This window comes from Amblyraja radiata, chromosome 1, assembly GCF_010909765.2.
Source record: "Amblyraja radiata isolate CabotCenter1 chromosome 1, sAmbRad1.1.pri, whole genome shotgun sequence".
In the NCBI taxonomy this organism is placed as follows: domain Eukaryota; kingdom Metazoa; phylum Chordata; class Chondrichthyes; order Rajiformes; family Rajidae; genus Amblyraja; species Amblyraja radiata.
Window position 1 is genome coordinate 83072192 of NC_045956.1, and position 24966 is coordinate 83097157.

General features: G+C 46.2%; 1 protein-coding gene across 1 annotated transcript in view; it reads right to left on the reverse strand.

Moving 5' to 3' along the window:
- The window catches only part of tapt1 (transmembrane anterior posterior transformation 1), a 91014-nt gene that overhangs the window by 60201 nt on the left and 5847 nt on the right, over positions 1-24966 (reverse strand). Inside the window, exons 2-4 of the mRNA XM_033025847.1 lie at positions 21051-21181; positions 17402-17520; positions 13042-13204 (exon numbers count right to left, since the gene is read on the reverse strand). Of these exons, the coding sequence (XP_032881738.1) occupies positions 13042-13204; positions 17402-17520; positions 21051-21181 (413 nt within the window). The remainder of the gene's footprint in view (positions 1-13041; positions 13205-17401; positions 17521-21050; positions 21182-24966) is intronic.

Genomic DNA, 24966 nt, shown 5'->3' on the forward strand with positions numbered 1-24966 from the left:
GCAACAAGCTGCCAGAGGAGGTACCTGTAGTTGCGGCTGGGACTATCCCATCGTTTAAGAAACAGGTAGACAGGTACATGGATAGGACAGGTTTGGAGGGATATGGACCAAGCGCAAACAAGTGGTGTGGGCAAGTTGGACCGAAGGGCCTGTTTCCACACTGTATCACTCTATGACTATGACAGAACTCAGAATCAAGTGAATATTTTGAAATTCTGGTGCCTGGCAAGCAAATGAAGTGGCTGACCGAGTGAACCTAGAGCTTCAGTGTTGGGGATGATAGTCTGAAAAAGAACAATGACATTGATTTGCTTATCCTGTAAGTCAATTTGCAAATTTTTGCAGACAGAATTGATAATATTTTTCCAGTGATTTGTGATGCCTGTTGTTGGTATCCAGGACTTAAAGCGTATAGGGGAGAGAAAATCATCGCTGCCTGTTAGACAATGTGTTTTGTGCCAGGTCTGGAGGTCTTGATCTTCAAATACCTTCTTTCAAAAAGACTGTGCTGGTTGGTACATTGTAGGCAGTGGAGGATTTCATCAGCAAAGCCTGTCTTTGGGAACAATGGCTCCAAGATATGGGGAGTGGTCTGTTTTTTCAAGCTTCACCATGAACATTTATTTCATTGGAGAGTAGGTGATACTGTACGGACAGATTGATAGATGCCTTACACAAGTTGAATGCAAGGCCTATCCTCTCAAAAGCTTCAGCAAATTAGTCAACAAACCCTGGAGCTTGGCCTTCAAGCATGCACAAAAGCAAGTGTTGTCTGCATACTCCAGCTCGACTACCGAGGTTCCAGTAATCTTGATTTCATAGTGTAGTTAGCTCAGGTTGCACAGTTTTCATTAATCTGTAGATCAACTCCACAGAAAGTCTGCAGGAGAGATGCAATGTTGCAGTAAGAAAGATTGATACAAATGTGGTGACAATGACTCTCCTTGTTCAACATCAGTCTTCACTAAATTTTCTTCCGTTGTAGACCTTTGGTTAGTATCATAGCTTGCATGCTATTGTAGTGCAAACATAAAGTGGAGATTATTGTGTCAGCCGCTGAAGTTAAGCAGGATCTTTCACAGTATCGTGTAAGAAGGAACTGCAGATGCTGGTTTAAACCAAAGATAGACACAAAAAGCTGGAGTAACAGCGGGACAGGCAGCATCTCTGGACAGAAGGAATGAATGGGTGACGTTTTGGGTCGAGACCAGTATCTCTTGATAGATCAAAGACCCGAAAGTACTAGGGGACCGAGGATCGAGTGGGAGGGAGGTACCGAAGAGAATCCACATTAGTCAGAAAATGGTGTTAGGTAAACTGTTGGGACTGAAGGCAGATAAATCCCCAGGGCCTGATGGTCTGCATCCCAGAGTACTCAAGGGGGTGGATGCATTGGTGATCATTTACCAATGTTCTCTCGACACTGGATCAGTTCCTGTGGACTGGAGAGGAATCAACGGGAATTACAGACCAGTTAGCCCTGCATCGGTATTGGGGAAGATGCTGATGTTGATTATTAAAGATGTTATAGCAGCGCATTTGGGAAGCAGTGATGGGATCGGTCAAAGTCAGCATGGATTTATGAAGGGGAAATCATGCCTGACTAATCTTTTGGAATTTTTTGAGGATGTAACAAGTAGAATGGATAAGGGAGAGCCAGTGGATGTGGTGTATCTGGACTTTCAAAAAGCCTTTGACAAAGCCCCACACAAGAGACTGGTGTGCAAAATTAGAGCACATGATATTGGGGGTAGGGTATTGACATGGATAGAGAACTGGTTGGCAGACAGGAAACAAAAAGTAGGAATTAACGGGCCCTTTTCAGAATGGCAGGCAGTGACTAGTGGGGTGCCGCAAGGCTCGGTGCTGGGATCCCAGTTGTTTACAATATATATTAACGATTTAGATGAGGCTGCAGGGTGACTTGGATAGGTTGGGTGACAGGGCAGAAGCATGACAGATGCAGTATAATGTGGATACATGTGAGGTTATCCACTTTGGTGGCAAGAACAGGAAGGCAGATTATTATCTGAATGTCAGATTAGGAAAAGGGGAGGCAACGAGACCTGGGTGTGCTTGTACATCAGTCACTGAAAGTAAGCATGCAGGTACAGCAGGCAGTGAAGAAAGCTACTGGCATGTTGGCCTTCATTGCGAGAGGATTTGAGTTTAGGAGCAAGGACGTCCTACTGCAGTTGTACAGGGCCCTAGTGAGACCACACCTGATGTGCAATTTTGGTCTCCTAATTTGAGGAAGGACATTATTGCTATTGAGGGAGTGCAGCATAGTTTAATTCCCGGGATGGCGGGTCTGACATATTATGAAAGAATGGCTTGACTGGCTGATATTCGCTGGAATTTGGAAGGATGAGAAGGGATCTTATAGATACATATAAAATTCTTAGAGGTTTGGATAGGGTAGATGCAGGAAAAATTGTCCCGATGTTGGGGATGTCCAGAACCAGGGGTCACAGTTTAAGAATAAGGGGTATGCCATTTAGGACTGAGATGAGGAAAAACGTTTTCACCCAGAGAGTTGTGAATCTGTGGAATTCTCTGCCACAGAAGGCAGTGGAAGCCAATTCACTGGATATTTTCAAGAGAGAGTTAGATTAAGCTAAGGAAATCAAGGGATATGAGGAAAAAGGCAGAACGGGGTACTGATGTTGGATGATCAGCCATGATCGCATAGAATGGCAGTGCTGGCTCGAAGGGCCAAATGCCCTACTTCTGCACCTATTTTCTGTTTCTATGTTTCTATAGACCATATACTGACCTATATGTTAATCCCGGGATTTTTCTTGTAGTTGGGATGCAATGGAAATCATTTTTATTGTGCCTCCGTGTGGACATTTTTAATATCCATATCAAATGTATGAAATATTCTATACTTGTTTACTTCTTCAAATAAATACAACCTGTCAGAAAGACTCGCCTCCCCTTTAACAAGTTAATTCTGACTGTTTCTAAATGATGAATCGATGAATTGACCTTTGAAATTCTTTCCAATAACCTGTCCATAATTTATGAAAGAATTTTCAAAATGTTTATTTTGAGTATTTGATAATGGTGTAGCGTGTGTCTTGGAATAAAGCACGGAGTCGTGTTTAGAGAGAGACACCTTTTATTCTGATCCTCCCGGTTGTAGGGAAGACCAAACGAGAGAAAGATGGCACCCAAACCCCACCCTTTAAAGCCTCCGGCTAAGGGCCGCCTCCGGACTGAACCACTCCTGTGCCGAGGGGTTCGACACTAAGGTGGCACGACCCTTGGGAGCCGCCACAGGACCCCCCCCCAGAACCAGAGGCACGAAACGCACCGGCGGGCGAACGACCCGGCCGGCCCGTGTGCGGAAGTTAGCCGCTCGTGGGGCTTGCGGAGGCATAGGTGGAGGGACAGGACGAGGGACCGGCGGGAGGACAGGTGGAGTGACAGGCGGAGGGAGCCGTGAAGGGGGGCGCCCTCGGGGCCGAGGTTGGGCAACCAGCACCGGCTGGTCAATGTCCAGGTGTGCCGGCTTCAACCGGTCGATCGACACTGCCTCCGGCCGGCCCCCCATGTCCAGGACAAAAGTCGACTGCCCGTGTTCCAGCACTCGGAACGGACCCTCGTACGGCCTCTGGAGTGGAGTCCGGTGGGCATCACGGCGCAGGAAGACGTACGGGCAGTCCCTGAGGGCTGATGGCACGTGTGGGCGAAATGTCCCATGGCGGGACGTCGGGACGGGTGCGAGCCTGCCAACTTGCTCGCGAAGGCGCTGTAGGGTGGATGAGGGCGTTCCCTGCTGCCCCGGCGCCGACGGCACGAACTCCCCGGGCACTGTGAGTGGCGACCCGTAAACGAGCTCCGCCGATGATGAGCCCAAGTCCTCTTTGGGAGCAGTCCGGATGCCCAGCATGACCCACGGCAACTCGTCCATCCAGTCCGGGCCGGAGAGTCGTGCCTTCAGTGCTGCCTTCAGCTGCCGGTGGAATCTCTCCACCAGACCGTTAGCTTGCGGGTGGTAAGCCGTGGTGTGGTGTAGCCGCACCCCCAGCAAGTGAGCCATGGCTGACCACAGCTCGGAGGTGAACTGTGGCCCCCGGTCTGAGGAGATGTGCGCCGGCACCCCGAAGCGAGCAATCCAGTGCGCGGACAACGCACGAGCACACGTAGCCGTTGAGGTATCGGTCAACGGAATGGCCTCCGGCCACCGCGTGAAGCGGTCCACCATTGTAAGCAGGTGGGTGATGCCCCGGGACGGCGGGAGAGGCCCTACAATGTCTATGTGGATATGGTCGAACCGCCGGTGAGGTAGACCAAACTCCTGGAGTGGCGCACGGACATGGCACTGGATTTTTGCCGTCTGGCACGGAATGCAGGTGCGAGCCCAATGGCCAACCTGCTTGCGCAGACCGTGCCACATGAAACGAGCAGCCACTAGTGCCGTTGTCGCCCGGATTGATGGGTGAGCCAGTCCGTGGATCACCTCGAACACCCTCCGGCGCCAGGTGGCAGGGACGATGGGGCGCGGCTGACCGGACGACACATCGCACAGGATTGTTTCTCCCCCAGGACCGAGAGGGACATCCTCAAGGCGGAGGCCGGAGATGGTAGTCCGGTAGGCGGGCACCTCATCGTCCGCGAGCTGTGCCGCCGCCAGAGCAGAATAGTCCATTCCGGGCGCCACCTCGAACACGGCGTTGATAGCGGGCCGGGACAATGCGTCGGCCACCCGGTTGTCTTTCCCCTGGATGTAGCAGATAGATGTAGTGTACTCCGATATATAGGCCAATTGCCGCTGCTGACGTGCGGACCAGGGATCGGAAACTTTCTGCAGGGCGAAAGTGAGCGGCTTATGGTCGGTGTAGGCGGTGAACGGGCGGCCCTCCAGGAAGTAACGAAAATGGCGCACAGCCAGGTACAGAGCCAGGAGCTCACGATCGAACGCGCTGTACTTGGTCTGCGCACGGTTGAGGTGCCAACTGAAGAAGGCCAGGGGCCGCCAACCTCCGCCCGTCAGCTGCTCCAGCACAGCACCAACCGCCGACTCCGAGGCGTCCACCGTGAGAGCAGTCTGGGCATCTCCCCGCGGGTGTACCAGCAGTACGGCCCGAGCAAGGGCCTCCTTCGCGCCGTCGAAAGCTGCCTCCGCCTCGTGGGTCCACTCAACGCTTTTGTGCTGCCCACCCGCCAGAAGTTGATACAGGGGCCGCATGATGTGGGCCGCGGATGGCACGAACCGATGATAAAACGCCACCATGCCGACAAATTCCTGCAGGCCACGCACCGTGCGTGGGCGGGGAAACCGGCGGATGGCGTCGACCCTGTCAGGCAGGGGAACCGCGCCTTGCGCAGTCACGCGGTGGCCGAGGAAGTCAATTTCATTCACCCCAAAACGGCACTTGTCCAGGTTGATGGCCAAACCATGCTCGCTGAGCCGCTGACAGAGCTGTCGAAGGTGAGCACAGTGTTCCTGTTGCGAGCGGCTGGCCACCAGGATGTCGTCCAGGTACACGAACACGAAATCGAGGCCGCGACAAACCCCGTCCATGAGGCGCTGAAAGGCCTGTGCTGCGTTTTTGAGGCCGAACGGCATCCGAGTAAACTCGAAAAGCCCGAATGGCGTGATGATCGCCGTCTTCGGCACGTCATCCGGGTGAACTGGGATCTGATTATAACCCCGTACCAAATCCACTTTGGAAAAAATCGTGGCCCCAGCCAAATGGGCCGTGAAGTCCTGGATGTGGGGTACGGGGTATCGATCCGCTGTTGTTGTCGCGTTCAACCGTCGGTAATCCCCACATGGCCGCCAGCCCCCGCTTGACTTGGGGACCATGTGGAGTGGGGACGCCCAAGGGCTGCTTGAAGGGCGGACGATCCCCAAGGCCTCCATCGTGCGGAATTCCCGCCGTGCCAGACGCAGTTTATCTGGTGGCAGTCGCCGTGCTCGTGCATGGAGTGGTGGGCCGGTAGTCGGGATATAATGCAACACTCCGTGGCTGGGGGTTGCTGATTGAAACTGCGGAGTGAGAATGTCCGGGAACGCAGCCAAGATACGTGCAAATCGGGAGTCCACGGACGCCAGTGGCCGTCCCACCGGTTGATCCACACGCAACGTGATCGGCTCCATCGTGGTGGCGTTGATCAAACGCTGACGTCCGACGTCCACCATGAGGGAATGCGCCCGGAGGAAATCGGCCCCGAGCAATGGTTGGGAGACGTCGGCAATGGTGAAGCTCCATGAGAAATGGCAGGAGCCGAGCACGATGGGAACCATCCGCAGTCCATATGTGCGGATGGGGCTGCCGTTCGCCGCGGTGAGGACGGGCCCCCGCTTACCGGAACGAATGTCGGCCAGCGAAGGGGGCAGGACGCTGAGCTCCGCTCCTGTATCCACGAGGAAGCGGGTCCCGGAGCGCCGATCCCAGGCAAAAAGGCGATGAATTTGGCCGGCCGCCGCGGGGACTATTGGCAGCCGGCCCAGGCGTTTCCCAGGAATGTGCATGGCTGGCGGCATTGTTGTGCTGCAGCACCCCAGCGTTGATGGTAGTAGCACCAACGTCTCCTGTTGGAGTCACTTGGAGCTTGCCTGCTCCTGCTGGTGGTGCCTGCAGCTTGCTGGCGCTGGGCTGCAGGTGCAGTACCCCTCACTGCCGCTGGGGGCGATCGTACGGGCCGTCGGGCTGGAGCTGTCACTCCTTCCACATCTCCCCCGCCCCACCGGGGGAATTCGGGAGCTGCTGGGGTGACATCATCGGCGTACCTGCTGACGGCGAGCGCGTTGACGTCATCAGGGCGCGTCGACCTCAGCGCGACCCCGTCTCTGCTGACGCCCAGCGCGCTGACGTCATCAGGGCGCGCCATCCACAGGGCGTCGGCGCGCCTTCCGAGGGCCCGAAGGTCGGCAAACGAGACGTCGGTGAGCTGCAGACGAATGTAGGCCGGCAGCAGATGCAGGTAGGTGTACTCGAACATCAGGCACGGCGTGTGCCCGTCTAGTAGAGCCACCATCTCCTTCAGGAGGCTAGATGGCCGTCTGTCGCCTAGGCACTGCATATGCACGAGTCTTCCTGCCCGCTCCATCCTACTCAGTCCGTAAATCTGGAGCAGGAGCTCCTTAAGGCCGAGGTATTTATCATTGTCCGGGGGGTCTGCGAGGAAGTCCGTGACCTCTTCAGCCGCATCCTGGTCGAGGGCCCCCACCAGGTAGTAGAAACGGGTGGCATCGACCGTGATGCCCCGCAGGTTGAACTGGGCCTCCGCCTGCTGGAACCAGATGAGCGGCCGGGTGGTCCAGAACTTGGGCAGTTTAACGGAGACCGCGTCCAGAGACAGGGCCAGGCCGGCCTGTGAGGAGGTAGGGCTTTCTCTTCTCTCCATCATGACGCCAATGGAGCGTCGGGGTCACCAATGTAGCGTGTGTCTTGGAATAAAGCACGGAGTCGTGTTTAGAGAGAGACACGTTTTATTCTGATCCTCCCGGTTGTAGGGAAGACCAAACGAGAGAAAGATGGCACCCAAACCCCACCCTTTAAAGCCTCCGGCTAAGGGCCGCCTCCGGACTGAACCACTCCTGTGCCGAGGGGTTCGACACTAAGGTGGCACGACCCTTGGGAGCCGCCACAATGGTGATCCTACTTAAAAGAATGCTGTGTCTCATTCATTTCAGGAAAGGCAATTTGAAGTCCAAAATAAAAAAAGTGGAATCAACAGAATTAGAGTGGTATTAAAGATAGAGAAGATGGTTGACAGGGATTATTGCGGTTTCTTGATCGGTTGGGCAGTTGGGCTTCGAAATGGTTAATGGAATTTAATAGAGAAATGTGAGGTGTTGCATTTTGGGCAGGACACAGTGAATGGTAGGGCTCTGGGGAGCAGTGAAACAGAGGCAATGTCCGAGCGGTAGGGTTAAAACCCGAGCGCGGGGTTTGTTTTTTACAGAGGCCCAGGAGCGGTCGCAGAGGGAGGAGCAACGTCCGAGCGGTAGGATTAAACCCGAGCGCAGGGCTTGTTTTTTTACAGAGGCCCAGGAGCCGTTGGAACGGTCGCAGAGGGAGGAGCAACGTCCGAGCGGTAGGGTTAATACCCGAGCGCGGGGCTTGTTTTTTACAGAGGCCCAGGAGCCGTTGGAGCGGTCGCAAAATCTGTAACGTTCCAACGTTCCATTCGCATTTCATAACAAGTGGGCTTAAGGAAGCCGCTGATTGGTGGAAGCGGACAAGAGGGAGCAGCTGATTGGAAATCAGATCACTGCTGATTTCTTCCAGTAGTTTGTATTGTATTGTATTGTACTTTGTATTGTATCCAGGGTAAGGGGGGAGTATGAGTGCCATGGCAGTTTACTGTTCTGGATGTCAGATGAGGGAGGTCAAGGAATCTGATAGCCATCCAGACGTCCACATCTGCGCCAGGTGCATTGAGATGGGGCTCCTAAGGGACCATATTTGGAACCTGGAGCAGCAGCTCGATGACCTCCGTCTGGTCAGGGAGAGCGAGGAAGTCATAGAGAGGAGTTACAGAGAGGGGGTCACTCCAAGACCACAGGAGGCAGGCAAATGGGTCACGGTTAGGAGGGGCAAGGGGCAGAGGCAGGGACTAGAGAGTACCCCGGTGGCTGTACACCTTGACAATAAGTACTCCTGTTTGAGTACTATTGCGGGGGACAGCCTACCTGGGGGTAGCAACAGCGGCCGGGCCTCCGGTACAGAGACCGGCCCTGTTGCTCAGAAGGGTAAGGAAAAGAAGAGGAGGGCAGTAGTAATAGGGATCTCTATAGTTAGGAGGTCAGTTAGGCGATTCTGTGGACGCAGTCAGGAGACCCGGATGGTAGTTTGCCTCCCTGGTGCCAGGGTCTGTGATGTGTCTGAACGTGTCCAAGATATCCTGAAATAGGAGGGAGAGGAGCCCGAGGTCGTGGTACATATAGGTACCAATGACATAGGTAGAAAAAGAGGTCCTGAAAGGAGAATTTAGGGAGTTAGGAGGAGAGTTAAGGAGAAGGACCGCAAAGGTAACAATCTCGGGATTACTGCCTGTGCCACGCGACAGTGAGAGTAGGAATGGAGCGAGGTGGAGGATAAATGCGTGGCTGAAGGACTGGTGCAGAGGGCAGGGATTCAAGTTTCTGGATCATTGGGACCTCTTTTATGGAAGGTGTGACCTGTACAAAAAGGACGGGTTGCACTTGAACCCGAGGGGGACCAATATCCTGGCGGGGAGATTTGCAAAGGCTACTGCGGAGACTTTAAACTAGAACGGTTGGGGGCAGGGACTCAAATAGAGATGGCTAGTAGACAGTGTGTGAGGCAAGAGGCAGAGAAGGGAAGCACTCAGACCCAACATGTAGGGGGGAAAGAAGAAAAAAATAATAAACAGAGAATAAGAGGTGGTGGGTTTCTTAAATGTGTGAGCAGAGAGACAGAGGGGTGTAAAATGAGGGTATAAGCAATAGGTAGCAAGGTGAAAAGTAAAAGTGGCAGGCAGACAAATCCAGGGCAAAAATCAAAAAGGGCCACTTTTCAACATAATTGTATAAGGGGTAAGAGCGTTGTAAAAACAAGCCTGAAGGCTTTGTGTCGCAATGCAAGGAGCATTCGTAATAAGGTGGATGAGTTGAATGTGCAGATAGCTATTAATGATTATGATATAGTTGGGATCACGGAGACATGGCTCCAGGGTGACCAAGGCTGGGAGCTGAACATCCAGGGATATTCAATATTCAGGAGGGATAGACAGAAAGGAATAGGAGGTGGGGTAGCGTTGCTGGTTAGAGAGGAGATTAACGCAATGGAAAGGAAGGACATTAGCTTGGAGGATGTGGAATCGATATGGGTAGAGCTGCGAAACATTAAGGGGCAGAAAATGCTAGTGGGTGTTGTGTACAGGCCACCCAACAGTAGTAGTGGAGTTGGGGATGGCATCAAACAGGAAATTAGAAATGCTTGCAACAAAGGTAAATGGGTGACCAATCTACATATAGATTGGGTGAATCAAATTGGCAGGGGTGTTGAGGAAGAGGATTTCTTGGAATGTATGCGGGATAGTTTTCTAAACCAACATGTAGAGGAACCAACGAGAGAGCAGGCTATTCTAGACTGGGTATTGAGTAATGAGGAAGGGTTAGTTAGCAGTCTTGTTGTGCGTGGCCCCTTGGGCAAGAATGACCATAATATGGTTGAGTTCTTCATTAGGATGGAGAGTGACATTGTTAATTCAGAAACAAGGGTTCTGAACTTAAAGAAAGGTAACCTTGAGGGTATGAGACGTGAATTGGCCAAGATTGACTGGCAATTGATTCTTAAAGGGTTGACGGTGGATATGCAATGGAAGGCATTTAAAGACTGCATGGATGAACTACAACAATTGTTCATCCCAGTTTGGTAAAAGAATAAATCAGGGAAGGTAGTGCATCCGTGGATAACAAGGGAAATCAGGGATAGTATCAAAACAAAAGATGAAGCGTACAAATTAGCCAGAAAAAGCAGCCTACCAGAGGACTGGGAGAAATTCAGTCCAGCAGAGGAGGACAAACGGCTTAATTTGGAAATGGAAAATAGATTATGAAAGAAAACTGGCAGGGAACAAAAGAACTGACTGCAAAAGCTTTTATAGATATGTGAAGAGAAAGAGATTAGTTAAAACAAATGCAGGTCCTTTGCAGTCTCTGTCTTCACTAAGGAAGACATAAATTATCTGCCGGAAATAGCAGGGGACCGCGGGTCAAATGAGATGGAGGAACTGAGTGAAATCCAGGTTAGCCGGGAAGTGGTGTTAGGTAAATTGAAAGGATTAAAGGCCGATAAATCCCCAGGGCCAGATAGGCTGCATTCCAGAGTACTTAAGGAAGTAGCCCCAGAAATAGTGGATGCATTGGTGATAATTTTTCAAAACTCCTTAGATTCTGGAGTAGTTCCTGAGGATTGGAGGGTAGCTAATGTAACCCCACTTTTTAAAAAGGGAGGGAGAGAGAAAACGGGGGAATTACAGACCAGTTAGTCTAACATCGGTAGTGGGGAAACTGCTAGTCAGTTATTAAAGATGGGATGGCAGCACATTTGGAAAGTGGTGAAATCATTGGACAAAGTCAGCATGGATTTACGAAAGGTAAATCATGTCTGACGAATCTTATAGAATTTTTCGAGAATGTAACTAGTAGAGTGGATAAGGGAGAATCAGTGGATGTATTATATCTGGACTTTCAGAAGGCTTTCGACAAGGTCCCACATTAGAGATTAGTATAAAAATTTAAAGCACACGGTATTGGGGGTACAGTATTGATGTGGATAGAGAACTGGCTGGCAAACAGGACAGGAAGCAAAGAGTAAGAGTAAACGGGTCCTTTTCAGAATGGCAGGCAGTGACTAGTGGGGCTCAGTGCTGGGACCCCAGCTATTTACAATATATATTAATGATTTGGACGAGGGAATTGAATGCAACATCTCCAAGTTTGCAGATGACACGAAGTGTTAGCTGTGAGGAGGATGCTAGGAGGCTGCAAGGTGACTTGGATAGGCTGGGTGAGACAGCAAATGCATGGCAGATGCAGAATAATGTGGATAAATGTGAGGTTATCCACTTTGGTGGCAAAAACAGTAAAGTAGACTATTATCTAAATGGTGACCGATTAGGAAAATGGGAGATGCAACGAGACCTGGGTGACATGGTACACCAGTCATTGAAAGTAGGCATGCAGGTGCAGAAGGCAGTGAAGAAAGCGAATGGTATGTTAGCATTCATAGCAAAAGGATTTGAGTATAGGAGCAGGGAGGTTCTACTGCAGTTGTACAGGGTCTTGGTGAGACCACACCTGGAGTATTGCGTAGTTTTGGTCTCCAAATCTGAGGAAAGACATTCTTGCCATAGAGGGTGTACAGAGAAGGTTCACCAGACTGATTCCTGGGATATCAGGACTTTCATATGAAGAAAGACTGGATAGACTTGGCTTGTACTCGCTAGAATTTAGAAGATTGAGGGGGGATCTTATAGAAACTTACAAAATTCTTAAGGGGTTGGACAGGCTAGATGCAGGAAGATTTATCCCGATGTTGAGGAAGTCCAGGACAAGAGGTCACAGTTTAAGGATCAAGGGGAAATCCTTTAGGACCGAGATGAGAAAAACATTTTTCACACAGAGAGTGGTGAATCTCTGGAATTCTCTGCCACAGAAGGTAGTTGAGGCCAGTTCATTGGCTATATTTAAGAGGGAGTTAGATGTGGCCCTTGTGGCTAAAGGGGTCAGGGGGTATGGAGAGAAGGCAGGTACAGGATACTGAGTTGGATGATCAGCCATGATCATATTGAATGGCGGTGCAGACTCGAAGGGCCGAATGGCCTACTCCTGCACCTATTTTCTATGTTTCTATAATACAGAGTATAGAAGTTGGGAGGTGATGTTATAGTTATATAAGATGTTGTGGAGCCCACATTTAGAGTACTGTGTTCAGTATTAGTCCTATAGGAAAGATGTTGCCAAGCTCAAAAGGGTTCAGAAATAATTTACCAGGATGTTGCCAGGACTCGTGGGACTGAGCTATCAGGAGGTTGAGCAGGCTAGGACTTTATTCCTTGGAGCGCAGAAGGATGAGGGGTGATGTTATGGAAGTGTGCAAAATCACGAGAGGAATAGATTGGGTAAACGCACATTTTTTTTCCCCAGAGTAGGGATAATCGAGAACCAGAGCACATAAGTTTAAAATGAGGGCGAAAAGATTTAATGGGAACCTGAGGGGTAACTTTGTTTTACGCAATAGGTAGTGGGTGTATAGTGCAAGCTGCCAGAGGAGGTAGTTGAGTTAGGTACTATTGCAACATTTAGAAAACATTTAGAATGGTACATGGATAGGATAGGTTTAGAGGGGTGTGGGCCAAAAGCAGGCAGGTGGGACGGGTGTGGGACATGCTGGTTGACGTGGGGAAGTTGGGCCGAAGGACAGTTTCCACGCTGTGTGATTATGACCTAGTTCTATGAAATTTTGATTCCTTTAAAAAGTAACAAATGCAAATTTAAAGTCAACTAATAACATCCACCTTAGAAAATCTTACTTTATAGATGTTACATACCTCTAACATATTATAGATGATGTAGAGTTTGATGACAGATTGTCCTCTAATTAGATGGTACATCATGGAATAATCCACATAGTGCATCATAATAAAGCAGATGACCATTATAACTGACTTAAGTATGTCACACACTTGAGCAGGTTGCAGTAATCTTCCATCTCTTAGAATAAAATTAAAACATTTATTTCAAAAAACTGTAACCAAAAATCAAAATATAACCGTGATTAGAAATGTAGATGCAAAGATCATGTTATTGTGCCTTTATGAATTTATTTATTACACAAGCAATTTGCAAACATTTTTATTATAGATTCTATTTTGAATGTTGCAAGCATTCAAAACATATTACAGCTAAGAAATAATAAAATGAACGATTGAGTATATAATCTAGTTTCTTTCCCAACCTTATGTATTCTAAAATGTTTTAAAAGAGAATTAATTATCTTTGGAAGAGTTACCATTACAATGAAAGAAAGTGCTCCAGTACTTCATTCATTCCAAGCAAAGAAACGGAACTATCAAATTATGAGTAACCAGCTAATCTATTCTTGATGATTATGGTGTAGGATGAAAAAAAATGTTGCATCATTTCCCCCTCAACAAAAAAAAATGGATTGAAGAATTACACAAATAAAACAAATGTTGGAATGTGAGAAATGGAAGGGAAGTGGGACAAAATAGCATTTTCATTGATGAAGGGGTGTAAATTCAATGTTCCTATTTATTATATTAATTTATGAATGTCAGATAATTCAAAGAATTTCATCCAAAATAGAGCAACCTTGAATGTTCATCACTTGCTCAACAGTGCACTCCACTACCAAACTAGATTGTGCATTTAAATTTCAGGAATGCACTACCAGTTAAGCATTAGAAGAGCAAAGGTAATATCAGAGAATTATTAATTAAAGAATAAAAAGCCATGGCAAAATACATTGTAAAACTGAGGGCCCAGAACTGGATAGATTAGTTTATTATTGACATGTGTACTGAGGTACAGTTGGACGCTAACCAGTGAAATAAAAGACTACACATGCATACAGGTGGCACCAAATTCAATGCAATTTCATTTCTCCTGGTTACTCATTTCAAATAACCTATTAATTTGTGCAATTTTTAATCCTTTTATTTTCTTAGAAATTTTAGTGCCAGGCAATAAGTGACTCCCTTTCAGTGTCTTGACAATCCTACTATGTAAGGGGCCACATCGAAAGAACAATTTAGAAACAATGATCAAATGTTCAGCAATCCAAACAGTTTTAAGAATAAAAAAGCGAATGGCATGTTGGCCTTCATAACAAGAAGAGTTGAGTATAGTAGCAAAGAGATCCCTCTACAATTGTACAGGGCCCTAGTGAGATCACACCTGGAGTATTGTGTGCAGTTTTGGTTTCCGAATTTGAGGAAGGACATTCTTGTTATTGAGGGAGTGCAGCGCAGGTTCACAATGTTAATTCCCGGGATGGCGGGACTGTCATATGCTGAGAGAATGGAGCGGCTGGGCTTGCATACTCTGGAATTTAGGATGAGAGGGGATTTTATTGAAACATATATGATTATTAAGGGTTTGGCCACGCTAGAGGCAGGAAACATGCTCCCGATGTTGGGGGAGTCCAGAACCAGTATTTACAATTTAAGAATAAGGAGTAAGCCATTTAGAACAAAGATGAGGGAACACTTTTTCACACAGAGAGTGGTGAGTTTGTGGATTTCTCTGCCTCAGAGGGTGGTGGAGGCCGGTTCTCTAGATACTTTCAAGAGAAAGCTAGATAGGGCTCTTAAAGATAGCGGGGTCAGGGAATATGGGGAGAAGGCAGGAACAGAGTACTGATTGTGGATGATCAGCCATGATCACATTGATTGGCGGTGCTGGCTAGAAGGGCCGAATGGCCTACTCCTGCATCTATTGTCTATTGTCGATAAAAATCAGATGCAGGTGTAGGCAATGTGATCCAAATAAGTGCTGTACCATTGATTAAATCAAGTTGCAATCCTGTGCCTCAAATGCCCATATCCCTGGATATCCTTGCCGTAAAAAATTCCATCAATTCACGGTGGAGCAGCAGTAGAGTTGCTGCCTTGCAGCGAATGCAGTGCCAGAGACCCGGGTTCATAGAAACATAGAAAATAGGTGCAGGAGTAGGCCATTCGGCCCTTCGAGCCTGCACCGCCATTCAATATGATCATGGCTGATCATCCAACTCAGTATCCTGTACCTGCCTTCTCTCCATGCCCCCTGATCCCTTTTGCCACAAGGGCCACATCTAACTCCCTTTTAAATATAGCCAATGAACTGGCCTCAACTACCTTCTGTGGCAGAGAATTCCAGAGATTCACCACTCTCTGTGTGAAAAATGTTTTCCTCATCTCGGTCCTACAAGATTTCCCCCTTATCCTTAAACTGTGACCCCTTGTTCTGGACTTCCCCAACATCGGGAACAATCTTCCTGCATCTAGCCTGTCCAACCCCTTAAGAATTTTGTAAGTTTCTATAAGATCCCCCCTCAATCTTCTAAATTCTAGCGAGTACAAGCCAAGTCTATCCAGTCTTTCTTCATATGAAAGTCCTGACATCTCAGGAATCAGTCTGGTGAACCTTCTCTGTACTCCCTCTATGGCAAGAATGTCTTTCCTCAGATTAGGAGACCAAAACTGTGCGCAATACTCCAGGTGTGGTCTCACCAAGACCCTGTACAACTGCAGTAGAACCTCCCTGCTCCTATACTCAAATCCTTTTTAGATCCCGACTATGGGTGCTGTCTGTACGGAGTTTGTATGTTATCCCCATAACCTGCGTGGGTTTTCTCAGAGATCTTCGGTTTCCTGCCACACTCCAAAGACGTACAGGTTTGTAGGTTAATTGGCTTGGTAAATGTAAATATTGTCCCGAGTGGGTGTAGGATAGTGTTAATGCGCGGGGATCGCTGGACGAAGGACCTGTTTCCTCGCTGTATCTCTAAACTACAGTTCCAAACTTTTATATACTCAATGATCAAGAATTCTCAGCAGACTTGGAAAGAATATAGCAAAAGATTTAGCAACTTCTGTTTTATATTATGTACATACAAATATAATCTCATCCTGAGATGCTACCTTCCAGTTGCCAATGCTCCAGTTGCACAATAAAACCCTTCAGCATCAACCTTGTCAATCCTTCCAAGAAATTTATTGAGATCATCTCTCATTTTTCTAAACTGCACATATAGGTTAATCTACCTCAATTTTATTACTACTACCCAGCACCACTGGAATCCAAATCTGCGACAGTGAAGACTACTACAATATATTCAAGCAAATCTTTCTTTCAAATAGCTTGAAGAATCTATCAATGGTCTATCGATCAATTAATACCAGAGCAGATTTCTCAATTTGCTTTGGGAAGCATTTTTCACCAAATGCCATAAACATGAGATTAACTGTTATTCTTTTTAGCCACTTTTATGAAATTTGTTGTGCAAATCAGCTGAAAAGTTTGGCTGTATCATTTCAATTATTGTAAATCATTTTGGAAAAGCGAAAGGATGTTTTAATTGGGAGTGCTTTATTTTAAAGTTGTGTTTGGGAATGATGTCAGAAACACTCTCAGAACAATCGGAATTGTGGGTGTGAAGGGAAAGAAAACTGAACAACACAAAAGCAAAAGGATGCTCTAAAAAGTGGTCGATGCTATATTAGCTGATTACTCGCATGTTCCTTGGTTCCAATTATTATAAAAAAATGTTTTGAATACACTGAGTGACTGAGGGCACCACTGACATTTTGTACAGACAGTTCCTAAGGCTTGCTAACCAGATTCAGATATTTCCTTTAATCTGTGTTATGAATGGCCAGCCTATCAATTTGAAACAATAACACCTAGTTCTATACATTGCAGCCAGAGGAAACATCAACTCTACATTTATTCTGTAAATCTATGCTGATATTCTGGAGTCTAAGTCCAGTGCACAATATCTTCCCAAAGGACAAATCCGCTATCTCACCAGGCTGTCATCTCCCAGACTGTTATCAATGCCTTGTAAATATTATATCCCTTTTTTAAAAATCTGAATATTTAAATTCCCTTATTAGGATTTTAAATATTTGCCTTAAAAAGAGTGATATTTGTTATTGTGCAGATCACTTGGCAGCAGTAAAAAGACACCATTGTACATATACAACAGATACTAACCGCTCAACATCCAGCAATGCCCCATTTTATTTTCAAGTTGACAGGTTGTCACAGTATACAGCAACATAACCCATCACCTTGATACAATATTGTTGGGACATTCATAATTGCAGCAGAATGGGGGTTTTTTGGGTAACCTATTATTTATAACTGTTTTACAAATAGCTAAAACAACCATATACATCTTACCTTAACCCACAACAAGGTAGAGTAATAAATCGCATTAGAGCCAGAAGGACTCTAAGTGGTAGTAGAGTAAAGAGATATAGAAAGGCATCCAGGCAGAGGAAGAATCCAAAAAACATCAACTGAAAAACAAGAAAACATATAAAAATCAGAAAAACGGTACAACAGGTAATGGAATACACTTCACAAAAATCTATGGGTTCACAGGGGGGGGGGGAGGAGGAGGGGGGGAGGAGAGGGCGGGAGGAGGTGGGGGGGGGGAGGAGGAGGGGGGAGGTGGAGGGGGGGAGGAGGAGGGGGGGAGGAGAGGGCGGGAAGAGGAGGAGGGGGGGGAGGAGGAGGGGGGAGGTGGAGGGGGGAGGTGGAGGGGGGGAGGGGAGGAGAGAGGGGGAGGAGAGGGGGAGGAGGAGGGGGGGAGGAGTGGGGGGTGAAGGAGAGGGGGCCCTCCCTCTCTGCTCCCCTCCCTCTCTCCCCCCCCTCCCTCTCTCCCCCCCTTCCTCTCTGCCCCCCCCTTTCCTCTCTGCCCCCCCTTTCCTCTCTGCCCCTCCCTCTCTGCCCCTTCCTCCCCCTCCCTCTCTAGGAAGTGGTGAATATTGGGACCTATGGGTGAGCGGTGGAGTATTGCGTTTGTGAACCAGCCCGTGACGCTGCGCCCCCCCCACCCCTCAATCTCTACCCCCTTCCCACTCCCTCTCGACCCTCCCACCTCTAGCCGCGCCTGCGCAGTTGGGGGTTATGCGTGAGTGGATAGGGCGGGGGATGGGTTAAAAGGAACGAATGAATAGTAATATAATATCAGTGGGGGGGGGGGTTAGTGTGTGGGGTGGTGGTGGTTAGTGTGTGTGTGTGTATGACACCAAAGGCCGCCCCCCCCCTCCCCCCCGTCCCTCCACGCAACCCCGCTCGTTGAGTGGACAGGACCCAACAGGTCCTCCTTGATCTAGCATCGTAATAAAAGGTTTAAATGTTCAGAGTAACTTCCTGGACATGTTTCAGTGCACTGAGGTCATGAAGATACATGCATATAGAAATGTTAAAAGTTTTATACTAAAAAAAAAACCCACTAAATGACATATTTGCAAGAATAAAGAGTTGAACAACTGTTCATTTGGCAAAAACAACATTTGATCTAGAAAGATGAAAGACCACATAATCTGCATTTGTTCATACTAACTTTGCTAAACCTTGAAAATTAACAGATAGCTAAATGAAACGTAAGACTGTTGTGTATACTTAAGCTCCGTACATGATTCTTATCTGCATTTTAATTTGCTATGACTAGTGATTGGTTAAAATGTAGCCACTGCTCTCTTAACATAGAAACATAGAACATAGAAATTAGGTGCAGGAGTAGGCCATTCGGCCCTTCGAGCCTGCACCGCCATTCAATATGATCATGGCTGATCATCCAACTCAGTATCCCGTACCTGCCTTCTCTCCATACCCTCTGATCCCCTTAGCCACAAGGGCCACATCTAACTCCCTCTTAAATATAGCCAATGAACTGGCCTCGACTACCCTCTGTGGCAGAGAGTTCCAGAGATTCACCACTCTCTGTGTGAAAAAAGTTATTCTCATCTCGGTTTTAAAGGATTTCCCCCTTATCCTTAAGCTGTGACCCCTTGTCCTGGACTTCCCCAACATCGGGAGCAATCTTCCTGCATCTAGCCTGTCCAACCCCTTAAGAATTTTGTAAGTTTCTATAAGATCCCCTCTCAATCTCCTAAATTCTAGAGAGTATAAACCAAGTCTATCCAGTCTTTCTTCATAAGACAGTCCTGACATCCCAGGAATCAGTTTGGTGAACCTTCTCTGCACTCCCTCTATGGCAATAATGTCCTTCCTCAGATTTGGAGACCAAAACTGTACGCAATACTCCAGGTGTGGTCTCACCAAGACCCTGTACAACTGCAGTAGAACCTCCCTGCTCCTATACTCAAATCCTTTTGCTATGAAAGCTAACATACCATTCGCTTTCTTCACTGCCTGCTGCACCTGCATGCCCACTTTCAATGACTGGTGTACCATGACACCCAGGTCTCGCTGCATCTCCCCTTTTCCTAGTCGGCCACCATTTAGATAATAGTCTGCTTTCCTGTTTTTGCCACCAAAATGGATAACCTCACATTTATCCACATTATACTGCATCTGCCATTAACTGGATAGTCAATTAATGTTGTTTCGCTGCCAAACCATCCAAAGTCATGAAACTTTACTGGAACCATGTAGAGAACTTTTCTGTTGGCTTAAAACCTGAATAGTCAATAACATGGCAAACAGGTACATAACTGAAGACTCGGCACTTGGCTTCAGCTTGTGCTGAATGCTATGAGTTATGCTTAATCATGGTTAAATAACATACTGGGTCAAACAATAAAATTATTAGTAAATTTCTAACTGCATTGCTTCATTTAGCAGTGGTTCATGATTTGTACAACCACAAAACTGTGACAAGACTACACCATGTAACTTACAATATTAGCTTTTAATAAAAGATGGTAGTATACATTAACTTTGTTGCTTCTCATCATGACATATTGAATAAGAAAAAAGTGAAATCTTTATAAAGACTTAACATAGGATTAAATGCTGTGCTAATTTATGCATCACACCAATAATCTCCAATAAATTGTCAGGTAATTAAGAAATCTTGATTACATGATTCCTCATATCCATTTAAAATCATTTATGGTGGCACAGCTAGTGGAGCCACTCCCTCACAGTGGCAGTGACTTGGGTTTAATCCTGACTTCGGATGTTTTCTGTGTAGAGTTTGCACGTTCTCCCTGTGACCAAGTGGGTTTCCTTTGAGTGCTCCGTTTTCCCCCCACATCTCCCATGTTACCAGGACTTATGGAGCTGAACATTAGGGAGACGTTGGACAGGCTAGGACTATATTCCTTGAGGCGCAGGGGTTATCTTATTAATCTTATTAATTCCTTGAGTTGCAGGAGTGATCTTGAGGGGTGATCTTGTAGAGGTGTATTAGATCATGAGGGGAATAGATAGGGTGAGTGCACAGTCTTTCACCCAGAGTACCAGAGGAAATAGGTCCAAGGTGAGAGGGAAAACATTTAATAGAAACCTGAGAAGCAACATTTTCCACACAGAGGGTACTGGGTATATGGAACGAGCTGCCAGAGGAGGCAGTTGAGACAGGTATTATAACAACATTAAAAATGACAGTTGGACAGATACAAAGATAGGAAAGGTTTAGTGGGATATGGGGCAAATGCAGGCAGGTGGGACTAGTGTGGGTGGGCATTTTGGTCGGCATCAGCAAGTTCGACCGAAGAACATGTTTCTGTGCAGTATGATTCTATCCGAAAGGCGCGCTGTTTAGTAGGTTAATTGATCTCTGTTCAATTGCCCCAGACATATAGAAATAGGGATAACATAGAACTACTGTAAACGTGTGAACGATGATTGGTGTGGTTTCGATGGATCAAAGGGCCTGTGTCCAGGCTGTTTTTCTGAACTAAAATAAACAATGGTAGGCCGCTTAGTGAGACTAATTCCTATTCCTATTTATACATTTTTGCACATTTAATCTTACCAATATACTTTTCAGCACTGTGCACTTTTAATGTGTGATAAGTAATAAGTAAAATGTATCAAATACTAAAGCAAGCCAAAAAGGAAATAAACATACCTTTTCCAATTCTCGAGGAATTCGCAGACAAGTGTATACTCTCTCCCTCCTTTCCTTGTACTTGGCTTCATTGTGTTCCAAAAGATATCCTCGTGTTAACTCAGCACTAATAAATCTCAGCAGGGACAGATCTATATAAAAATATTTTAAAGTAACTATTTACATTATTCAACATACAAATTACCAAAAATGATAAACTAGTCGTTCATCTTAGTTGCTGAGCATATAGACTTTATTTATGAAAATTGGCATGTTTTTGCATAATTAAGTATAAATTGGAAAGCAATTTATAGTTGCACGCAATTATTGAGTATAGAAGTTGGGGTGTTGCTGTCAAGGCCGAATTTTTGGTTTTCTCCGCATGCTCTGGTTTCCTCCCACACTTTGAAGACCCGAAGGTTTGTAGGTTAATTGACTTTGATAAACTGTAAATTGTCCCTAGTATTTAGGATAGTACAAGTGTACTGAGTGATTGCTGGTCTGCGTAGATTCGATGGGCCCAAAATCCTGTTTCCATGCTTTATCTCTAAAGTCTAAAGTGAGAGGGGAATGAATTAATTGGAACCTGATTGGCATTTTATTTTCACTCAGAGAGTGGAGGGTTTATGGAAATTAGCTACCAGAGGATAGACACAAATACTAGAGTAACTCAGCGGGACAGGCAGCATCTCTGGAGAGGAATGGGTGACATTTAGGGTCGAGACCCTTCTTCAGACTGATGTCAGGGAGTAGAAGGTACATAGATAATGAATGTATAGATAAGGAAGTGTAAGGTGTGAAAACATAACAAATGGAATGGAGATCAAGAAAAATGTGGAATAGATCATTGTTAGTTGGGAGAAGGTAACATCAAATAAAATGTAGTCGGAGACAGTAAGACTGGTCAGAGAACTGGGAAGGGAGAGGGGATGGAGCGAGAGAATGCAATCAAGGGTTACTTGAAGTAAGAGAAGTCAATGTTCATACCACTGGGGTGCATGCTGCCCAAGCAAAATATGAGGTGATGTTTCTCCAATTTGCACTGGGCCTCACTCTGACAATGGAGGACGCCCAGGACAAAGGTCAGTGTCGGAATGGGAGGGGGAGTTAAAGTGGGAGATCAGGTAAGTTTAGGCAGGCTGAGCGAAGGTGTTCAGTGACACGATCACCGAGCCTGCGATTGGTCTCTCCGATATACAGGAGTCCACAGTGCAACCAGAACTGTACACAATTCTTCAGGTTCCACTTAATCAATGTTTTGTACAGTTGCAACATGGTGGTTTATTTTATACTTTTATATACCTCGGCCTATGAAATCAAGCATACCAAATGTTATTTTTACTACCTTACCTACAGAGCATCACCACTTTCACAACTTTCTAAGATCCCTGCCATTAACCATAAATGACCTACCATACATTGTAATTGTCATTTCAAAATGCATTACCTTACACTTGATTGGATTAAGTTGTGCAAGGCCACCAAATTCAAATCCATTTTCCAACCACTTCAAGCAGGGTGCAAGGCCTCCGAATTCAAGTTCAGTTTCATACCACTTCAAGCAGGGTGCAAGGCCACCAAATTCAAGTACAGTTTCATACCATTTCAAGCTGGATCCAAGGCCACCAAATTCAAGTGCAGTTTCATACCACTTTCGGCAGGGTGCAAGGACACCAAATTCAAGTGCAGTTTCATACCATTTCAAGCAGGGTGCAAGGCCACCAAATTCAAATGCAGCTTCATACCATTTCATGCAGGGTGCAACGCCACCACATTCAAATGCAGTTTCATACCATTTCATGTACGGTGCAAGGCCACCACATTCATTGTCCTTTCAGTGACACATGACAATAAACTCACTTGAACTTGAACTTGAACAAATATGAAAGACCCACAGCTCTCATCTTGCTGCCACTATCTGGGAAGTGATACAGGAACCCCAAAACTGTGACCTCCGGGTCTAAGAACAGCTTCTTCCCAGCAACCTTTAGATTATTGAAAACTGCACCCTAACCACAACCTCGGCAACTACTGTCTTCTATTGACCTTGCTGTGGTTTGCACTATGGACTTCAGCTTTGTACTATTATGATCTGTTAACCCAGTATTACTGACTATTAATTTATCGTATTATTTATTTTTGCAAGTTTATTTGTGTTTTCACATTAATGGGACAGTTAAGCTACAGCAAGTTGGAATTCCATTGTTCAGTTGCCAGTACATGTGACTCCAATGATTCTTACAAACTTATAGATGCACCCCAGAAAGCATACTTTTGTTTTTCATCACAACTTGGTTTGCCCACATCTCTGCCCAAGACCGCAAGAACTTGCAGAGTTGTAGATGTTGCCCAGTCCATCATAGACTAGACTTTCCACCATTGATTTCATCCACACTTCATGCTGCCTCGGAAAAGTAGCCAGTGATGAAAGACATGCCTCACCTGGTCATTCCTTCTTCTCCCTGCTCCCGTCCAGCAGAAAGTGCAGCTAGCTTGAATATCCTGCACCACCAGACTCAGGAACAGTTCTTTCTTTCTGTTATCAGGCTTTGGAACAGTCCTTCCATAGGCTAGGTTTCTGTCCGATTCATGTCATAAGTGACAGGAGTAGAATTAGGCCATTTGGCCCATCAAGTCTACTCCGCCATTCAATTGGGCTGATCTATCTCTCCCTCCTAACCCCATTCTCCTGCCTTCTCCCCATAACCTCTGACACCTGTACTAATCAAGAATCTATCTATCTCTGCCTTAAAAATATCAACTGGCGTACTAAAGAATTCCACAGATTCACCACCCTCTGACTAAATAAATTTCTTCTCATCTCCTTCCTAAAAGGACGTCCTTTAATTCTGAGCTATGACCTCTGGTCCTAGACTCTACCACTAGTGGATTCACCTCGTCCCCGTTATGGACATTAGTCTTTTTCTATGGAACTGATGCGCTACAATGCTGACAACTATAATTTGCACTGTATCTTCCTCTTACTCTATCTATTGTTTTTAAGTTTGACTTGGTTGTAGATTTAGGTTTATTATTATCGCATTTACTGAGATACAGTGAAAGGCTTTGATTTGCATTCTATTCAAACAGATCAGATATTCATACATAGATACAATTAGTTTAAACTCAAATATAGTAGCTAAAGCAAAAGGGAAGTTACAGAGCACAGAATATAGTTCTCAGCATTATGGCGCATCAGTTCCTTGGACTAAGTCCAGTGTCCTAAATGGGGTAGATTGAATCGAACATTTCTCGAGCTTATGGAATGATGGATTCTGGATGGATTTTATTTATGTACAGTATTATCTGATCTGATTGAATAACATGCAAAACAAAGTTTTTCACTGTACCTCAGTACACGTGACAATAATAAACCTAAACAATTAAACACTTTTGAATTGACTCTTGTTGCAACCCCTTCATTAGAACGAGTGCAGCGGTTCAATGTGACTCATCTTTCCAAGGGAGTGAATAATAAATGCTAACCTTGGCAGCAATACCTATATCCTCCCCTCAAAAAAAAACATTGATGGAACAACTTGCCATATAATTATCATTTGCGATTCCTTTGAAAATAGAGTAGGACGACAGTTTATTATTCGATTCATGAACAACATCCAGATGCACCCATGTGGAAGAGCCACAAACGGACTGGACATGGAAATAAGCAAGCAATATATTTATAAAATTCAAATCATCTGGATAAATTTAGCAGGTCATGCAGTGTGTCTTTGAAGTGTTTATCCCTCGCTTAAACTGTTGAGTATTTCCGGCGCTTTCTTTTAAAATCAGATATCCACAATCCGCGTTTATTTAAAGACAAGTTCAAGCAAGGTATCTATTCCAACAGAGGGAATTTAAGCAGAACAATTCTGAACAGCAGCGAAGGTGATGGAATATTCAACTGACATTGCTATAAAATCTGAAGAAGGGTCTC